The following is an 8,457-nucleotide window of genomic DNA, read 5'->3' on the forward strand; positions in this document are numbered from 1 at the left end:
GGGAGTCAAGAATTTCCTAGTATTGGATCCGAGAAATTTAGGGTTTAAGACTGCCGGATTGAGGGTTCAAAAATTCGAGACACCCGGGATTAATTCTGCTAAATGGAGGGTTAGCTCCGAGACATTTGGGTTTTGAGGCTGATGGATTGAGAGTTAAAAAAAAAATTTCAAGAAATCCAGGCTTAATTCTGCCAAATTGAGGATTACTCCAAGAAACCTGGAATTGTGGGCCCAGGGGTGAATATCTCCCTCAGGTATCTCCCATTCAACAGGCACTAGTAATTCCCATCCACAAAGCAGGGTTACTGTTTCAGCTGTTCTTTGCTCTGCCTGGATGGGGTATTCGACACATTCGACATTTGGCATTCGACACTTCATGCAGTGAGAGTGTCGTTTCTGTGAACTACAATAGCAATATTTTATCAGTCTAGACATTTACATTTAACCCAGCCAGCATGTCCAGTACTAGGATGAATTAGACAGGGTATGTGGTATGGCACTGTTGGAGGTAGCAATTCCTCCTCCTTTTTTTGAATAAATCACAGGCTAAGGGCAGAATATGAGGACCCTCAGCCTGAAATAGTCCTGGTCCTCCTGTTTGGAGTGGAAGGAGTCCTCCCCAAGGAGGGTATCGGACGTGTCTCAGGACTTGTCCAGGCAACACTTGAAACCACTGATATAAGCTTGGCCTTGTTTCCCAGTCAGGTGTGATTCTTGGTGTACCTCTTGGATCATTTGGGTTTTCCCAGCGCATTAACCCCCAGTTCCCTCTTAGGAGTTACCTTGGTATCACCAGGCTCAGATGTTCTAGTCCGCTCCTTTTCCAGGAATGTGAAGACCCCCCCCGTCCTTCCCAAACTGTCACCCAAACTACAGACATTCTACAGCATTACATTACAGAACCTCGGCAAAGCTTTTCTAACATTAAGGAACATGAAAAAAACCAACGTCACAATCCATTCCTAACAATGATGGAACATGCGAAAAGCCAACACCACAGTACATTTATAACAATCCCAGAATCCCAGGATGGTTTGGGTTGGAAGGACCTTAGAACTCTGCCGGGGCCTCCCCCCCCTCCCAGCCAGGAATTTCCAATTCCCAATCTCCCATCCATCGCTGCCCTTTGGCACTGGGAAGCCATTCCCTGTGTCCTGTCCCTCGGAAATCCTCTTTCTCCATCTTTTCCTGCGGCCCCTTCAGGCACTGGGCGGCCCCAGCTGGGTCACCCCGAAGCTGCTCCTCTGCAGGCCGAGCGCTGCCCGCTCTGCCAGCCTGTCCCGGTGTGTCCCGGTGTTTCCCAGTGTGTCCCCTGTGACTGAGATTCAGTGGGAAAAGGATACTGTGTATCCCACTTCCTTGATATACTTAACTGCTCTTTATATCTTAGTGCGTAGACTTACTCAATTCCACAGAAACCAGAGGGCTGAATTAGAGAACCGTACTTTAGATAGTTAAGTTTTTTGAAAGAAAAATACCCTACACGGAGACTGCAGGCTTTTTATCTGTGGGCTTTATTGGTGTTGCTCTTTATTTGAGCCACATCTTTAAAGAATGACGGGAACGCCTTCTTAGAATCAGCGTTCAATAAATTTTGCCCTCTGTCACGAGATCTTCGGGCCAGTGCTTTTCTGTCGCTGTGTCAGTTCATTGTCTTACCTGAGAAAGCCCCGTTGGTAACGACCAAGGGAGCGATTTGGGAGCAAGGCACGCTCCATTGAGTTAAATTCTTCGTCAGCTTTTCCACACCGGCAACAAATTTGCCTTTTCTCTGGGTTTGATGTGAGGTATCAGTAGCGTCCTTGAACTCACAAACGTTTTCACCCGTATAGGCGTGGGGCATGGATTTAATCCCCAAAGGAAGAGGCCAGCTTCCCCACTGACAAGTTGAGTCGCTTCCCCACTGATTGGAGACTCCTCGCTGCGGACAGCCCTGCTGAAGAAAGAAAGCTGATTGCTCTCCGTTTGGGATGGTATCCCCTGGGGCCGCGGGACAGACTCCGGGGGTGGCGCTGGAGCTGAGGCAGCTGCACAGGGTCGCGCGGTTGGTTTAGCTGTGTTCTTTGGCCGCTTTCTTTGTCTCGTATTGCATTGCACATAATGATTACAGTTATTTTATGGGTCATGGGTCTGGATTAAGAGGCTCTGACCCACCTTGGGAGGTCTTAATGTCCATAGTTCAGTGGGGTTGTATAAAGCGACTGAGTTGTAAAACAAAATACTCGGGGAGGAGATTTTTCTTTTAAAACCAAGTAACTGTCAGTTCCACACAGCTGCTGTGGCTATGGTAACCTTTGCAGGGAGCAAAAGTAGATGGTGCCAGTGTGGAAGCGGCCTTAGGAGCTGCTGTGGAAGGGAGTACTGCTTATTCTGATCCCTGACACACGCTTCTTGACGTCCCTCTGTGCTGTGCCCTGGCTTCAGACAGAGTGCAGGGAATCTAGGTTTGGTAGTATTTAGTTTATGCTGTCTCTTGGACACTGGAAGTGTTTTGCAGGCTCTCGCTTGCTGTCCCTTTAGCTGTCAGTGGCCTATTTCGGTATGGGATGGTCGCCATGGGGCCGTTAAATCCAGTTTTTCCAAGAGCTGTTTCAGTGTATCTTCGGTGTATCTTTCAGCGTATCTCTGTCTTGACTGCCAGATTCCCACAAGAGACACCCGCTCAAGTTTGTTGCACGAGCAAAGGATCCTTCCCACAGAGGCTTTTCTGCGTTCCGTGTTTAGTTAGCGTCTCCGCTCTGGAGGGGACCTTTATTCGGAGCCAGTTACTGCCTTTCTTAGAAGAATTGTGACATGGTCAAAGGCCGAGCTTATCCTCAGAAACACAGCATGACTGACAAGGCTATCTGTAGAGCATGTGCCATCTCCAGAGAGGATTCAGTGACAGTTGCTTGGGCTGTAGGGAGATGGTTGGTGACAGCTGGCAAGTTTATCCTTTTATCATCAAGGCTGTCAGTGCTGCCGTTCTTCCTTTAGTTCTGTTTCTGTGCGTGTCAGTTCTGCGGCTGTGCTGATGGAGCAAGGAGGATGAATTTGCTCGCTTGTTATTTCGGTCTCTCATAGATTCTCGTCCCATTGATGGGTCTATCTGGCATCGATGAGTTTGGTTGGGGTTTTCTTGTCTTTTTTTCTCCCCCGCCTCACCCTTTCGTTATTTGATCAATAGGAGGTAGTTCTTCAACTCGGCCTTCACTCCTGATGCTACAGCGTCACGCTTACTTGGGAAAGCTGCAAGTAATGAACGCGCATTGCGTTCAGCTGTCAGGAGTAGCTTCCCATTGGTCCATGCGTGGCACAAAATTAGAAAGCAGTCCTCTCAGCGTGCAACTCTGCCCTGTGTTTCACCCAGGCGAGTTATTCAGTCCACAAGTTGTCTGTTTTGTCATCTTCTCTTCTTCACAGCCAACAAAATACATGTGAAAAAAGACCTGCCTGCAGGCCATAAAAGTGTAGCCTCAAGTAACGATTGAAAGTTGAGCTTCCTGGTCTTTTCCCAGCTTTCTTGCCAAACTTTGGCTTCACTGAATCTCAGTTCAGAGGTAAGCCGAGTGCTGTAGAAAATAATAAGCTACATTGTAAGATGCTGGTGCTTGATGAAGCAGGTGCTAAGGAGGAGATACGATTAAGGAACTGGTTTGGGTGAAGTGGCTGTAGACTTTTTCCACTTCTTCAGTAATAGAGCACTTTGAGACAGGTGCTGACAAAAAATGTCCTATTGCTGAGGCCTTCCCCTTGGCTGGCAGTCTTGTGTACGCCGGAGCTAGCCCAGAGTATCGGGTTGCTTTATGCCATGAAAAGCTAGAACTCTGATCTGGAAAGAATTGGAACTGCCCGCGGAACGCTGTCAGACACACGATCGGATAGTGGTTGCTAAGGAGAGGATGACCAGGTCTCAGATACCCGAGATCAGTATTGAGAAAACAAAGTTTGCAACCATGGCAGCGACTGTTGTCGCTCAAATGTTACCCTTTACAGGGCTTGGCATCCTTAGGTGTAACGGAGACTGGTTAGTCCTTCTTGTGGTGAGTGAACGGGGCCAAAGGAGCTGAATATCTTGCACAAATCAGGGAATGGCTGCTCCTATCGCTGCCTTTGGATGTACATGATTGCACGTACGTCTGCAGGCACACGCCTGGTGCGTATGCTCCGTTACCTTCTGCCACCATGAGTTCAATGTTGCAATAATTCCCAGCACAAATGAACAAGAAGGACACAGGAAAGTTGCCTGTCAGTTGTAAGAAACAATGGAGGCTTCCTGGCTGTAAGCCCACTTGGAGCGATTGTTATCTTCAGCTGTTTTCAATAAGCTTTGCAAATTAGAACTAATGACCAAAGTAAGTCACTAAGAACATAACTCTTTTATACTTAGAACGTTTATCCTTCCTTAGCTGCCAAAAAATAGTAATTTCATGTGCAGTCAGGCTGTGAAACTTCATCTGAGCAGTGATTGTACCCATGCACTCAACCAATTCCCTTTTAGAATGGGCTTCTGATATTTAAACTGTCCAAAATCTTTCTACGCCTAAGACACCTCTTCAAATCCTCGTTGCTCAGGCTCTGGTGGATTGCTTTGCTTTTAGATTGGTACGTTTTAGTAGGTTGTTTTTTTCTCAAGGTCTGAAATGAGTATGCTGTAACACGAATCTAGAAGGAACTTATTATAGGGCGAGGACTTCCCAGCTCGTGCTTCAGCTTCTGAATGCATGCGGGTACACCTACGTATGTTATACGGGCAGACGGTACCGGTTGCACAAAGACACGTGCACGCTCTCGTCAGAGCCTGTAAGGCGTAGCAAATGTCGACCATAATTGCCGTGACATTCTGTTTATTCCATGATGCTCCTGTGATGTAGTTTAGTTTTCTCTTCCTACGTTCCAAGCTCTCCCACCTTCTCACTCCCCCACATCCTCTGCCTGGGAACTCGATGTTGAAACACTACTGGAAGAAGTTGCACGAAAGACAGTCTTCCTATTTATCGGAATGATGAGACCACAGTGGGAAAAATGAGGACCAGTGAGGCCAGAGAAAGGTCACATAAGGTAATAGATAAGAAGGCTCTAGGTGAAAGAAGGGGAGAGGAAAGGCAAACCATGGAAAAATGGTATTTCGCTTTCTCTCCTAATGTTTCTTGTGGAGAGATAGGATAGCGACGACAGAGAATGGAAAGCTCAGCTGAAACTTAACAAATTGCCGGATAATTGTGAGGAGAAAGGGAGTCTATGCCCTGCCTCAACTGAGCAGAACAACCCAGAAATCGGTGGGGTGCATCCCCCTACCCTTCCTACGCTGACTTTGCCCATGTACAACTGCACCAGATTTGGAGGAATGCTTTCTCTGGCCGAGGGGAGTGAACAGGCAGAAATCTATTTTCAGGTGTTGCCTAGTGGACGACGTTAGGCGTGATCCCAGGCTTCCCTGCAGAAGTCTTCGTCTTCTAAAGGGTGGAATGTGGAAAGTCCTCTGGTATGTCAACTCATGTTCCACAATGCTTAATTATTGTTGCAGGTGTAAAAGTCATCGACAGTGCTGTCCAGGAAGATCAGTTCACAGAACCCAATAACATATCCAAGTTAACGAGGAGTAAGAACCAACTTTTTTCTTTACATGATCCTGGCTTTTTAAAGAAGCCTTGTGGCAAATGGAAGTCACATCTACCTCCTATTGCTCCAGATATGGCAGAGGAGTGTAAAAGGCATTTAAGCCTCAGGAGTCCGAGATTTGATAGCTTGCTCTATGATTGTAGGGAAGTCAGTAGCAGAGAGGAAAATCGGAGCCCGGTTGCTAGTGCCTGATCTGACTGATCTGCTAATGTGAATGAAAAGAGACTCGAGGAACTAAAATAGTTTATCAAAGCCTTTGGTGAGCATGCTGGCCTGTCATTTATTTAAAGACAAACTCCAAACTTCTCTCTAGGTAAATTGAGCATATTTTGTTCTGGGCTAAAACGCTTTTGTTTTTTCCTTCTGTTGGTGCCTGGCTGTACCGTTTTTCAATGACACTTTTCCAAGCAGAACCCTACATTAAGTTAACTAAACTGGATATTGGAGATGGACTGTGGAATCTTACATGTTCTATGGATGCCGGTTTGCTTTTGGGCTAGATTAGATACTCTAGAAATGCCATAAAACTCTTACAGCATACATGTGTGATATTGCTAGAGGAATTGTTCAAATCATTGTATTACTGTAGGCTGTAGTATTGGATCGTTGCTAACAGAATACTGGCAGCCTGGTTTTCATGCATGTTTCTTCTCCCTGCTGGGAGATTTCGACAAATGAGATTTTGAGGGTAATATAGTCCTTGTCTATGTTTCCCACATGCCAAATATTTTCAGTCAGGCTATCCTTCCTCTAGAAATCCCAAATGCAACCACGGCACATTATTAGTATTATTTGTTCGTCCTCCCCGTGATGTCCGGCCAAGCCATGTTGCCAGCTAATTTAGCTGAAATGGTGTGTTTTTCGAGGTTCTAAATCGTGTCAGAAGACATGAAAACCAGGATATCTTTCTTGCTGGCAAAAAAGAATTTATTTTATTGCAGTAAGCAAATGCCGAGTTGCCCTGCGTGGAGAAAGGTAGGGAAGCAAAGAGTTTGTTTTAATGAAGTGACATGTTGCTGCTGTTCTAGGACAGTTTTTCTTTATTTCCAGTACTCTGGATTGATTCTAAAAAGCAGTAACTGCAAGTGCTTAGGGAACTATTGAAACACCGTGAACAGAAATGCACCCATTGATCTTGGTCTTTGGGTTGTGGCTCTGACCTGAAAAGAGGTCCTTAACTGCCTGTGCTTCAAAAGAAATCTTATTTCCCGATAGAGTTTTATTGAAGAAGAAAACCCGTCAGATATTGAGACAGAGAGCCTAGTGTGATTTGGGCATCAAAATATCCTAAATCTCTCAGTTTAAGCACCGAGAATCTGAGTGTCTTCTTTCCATCTTTGAATCACCGGTTTGGGCTTCACCTGTGCTGTTTACTTCCAATAAATGTTTTGAGGGGCTTTTGGAGACTGACATATTCCCATGCTCTGTCCACCTGCAAGAGCTCAGAAGGAGAAGATTTCAAAGGGAAGAGAAAGGTGGGTGTGGTTTTAGACTATTGAAGTATAAAGCTAATTCCTCATTTGTGACAGGACAGAGACAGAAGGTTTTACTTAAACTTTTTGTGAGAGTAGGAAGTGTGTTAACTGTTGGTATCCTAACTTGTACTGTAAATTGTTCCAAATGCATGAATGAGAGGCAATTTTAAAAATACTAGGGTTTTGCTATTACTCTATGCTTGCTGAGTCTGTAAATAGCAAAACAATTTGATTTGCTTGGCTCTGCTAGACCTTGCCAAGAATAGGTTGGAAATTTTCTTTCGAAACACCTTTTGTCAGGAAACTGAAATTTCTACTAGATAATTAATCTGTGAAAAAGTAAAAGTTTTCTTTAGTAATTAAAGATATTGTAAAAATGGAAATATTTACTCTGCAGGGAAGAGTATTTTCCAAAGAATTACACTGTTAGTACTATTAGCTAATAGCTGTGAGCTGTCAGCTTTAATAACCACACACACACGCGTGTATTATTTTTAGATAAGGCTGCATATGTTAAGAAATTGCCTGTGAGCTAATGGTAATTGAATTCTGTTATTATTGCTTTGGGGTTTTATACGTACTGACGGGGGCAGAACTCCAACTTTCCCTGCACATTCTAGATTTACAGTCTTGGCTACTTGCTGCTGCAAGAGAACTACTATTGACAACTGTTAAATGGTACCAAAAAAGGTGTAGCTACCTGACATAAAGTGCCGACATATATAGGCTACCCGATAAGGCAAATTTGCTTTAAATATTTTTCAGATTCCTTTTTTCTGTGAGGCTTTTTTTGTCTTGTGCTGCAGTAAAGAATACACCTGAAAGCGTTCTGCATCGTAGCTCTGGCTAGTTTGACGGAAATGTGTATCTCATCCCCCGTGCACACAGATTGGATCTGCTGGATGACTTGGCAGCTCAATACTAACGCCCATCGAATTGCAGCCTATGGTGGGAAACGCTTAAGTGTGAGCGTGCTGGGTGTAAGTTGCTGCACGTGAAAGCACAGAAACTTTGCGTTTTGTCTAAAGGTGTATGTGCGTGCATTTCTGTCTCTATGCCCTCAAAGACCATTCTCTTCTCCCTTTGCCTCAGCGTTCGCGGAAGAGACAATCCGTGCGTACTTTGACATCATCATCGTCCAAGCAACCCGGGAAGGACCTGGTACTGACCCCTCCTCTCGTCGTTCTGTCTCTCTCCTATTCCTTCCCGACTCACATCTCCCATCTCTTCTTTCCCCCACACCGGCGCTGTCGCCGGCTTCGTGCCGTCCCGCTTCCGCGGCCCCGCCCGCAGCCCATGGCGCCCGGCCCTCTCGGGCCCTAAAGGCCCTGGGCAGCTGTGAACTAGCCCGTGCCCCCGCCCCTTCGCTCTGCTTCTTCCA

The 8,457-nt window shown here is 45.7% G+C and overlaps 1 protein-coding gene across 1 annotated transcript in view; it reads left to right on the top strand.

Annotated features, from left to right (window-relative positions):
• The first annotated feature begins 4,703 nt into the window (after nucleotides 1-4,703).
• The window catches only part of SMTNL2 (smoothelin like 2), a 21,770-nt gene continuing 18,016 nt past the window's right edge, over nucleotides 4,704-8,457 (top strand). The window contains exons 1-3 of the mRNA XM_017730867.1: nucleotides 4,704-4,782; nucleotides 5,507-5,581; nucleotides 8,169-8,337. Of these exons, the coding sequence (XP_017586356.1) occupies nucleotides 4,704-4,782; nucleotides 5,507-5,581; nucleotides 8,169-8,337 (323 nt within the window). The remainder of the gene's footprint in view (nucleotides 4,783-5,506; nucleotides 5,582-8,168; nucleotides 8,338-8,457) is intronic.

The sequence above is a fragment of the Corvus brachyrhynchos genome, unplaced genomic scaffold (assembly GCF_000691975.1).
Source record: "Corvus brachyrhynchos isolate BGI_N302 unplaced genomic scaffold, ASM69197v1 scaffold283, whole genome shotgun sequence".
Classification (NCBI taxonomy): Eukaryota; Metazoa; Chordata; class Aves; order Passeriformes; family Corvidae; genus Corvus; species Corvus brachyrhynchos.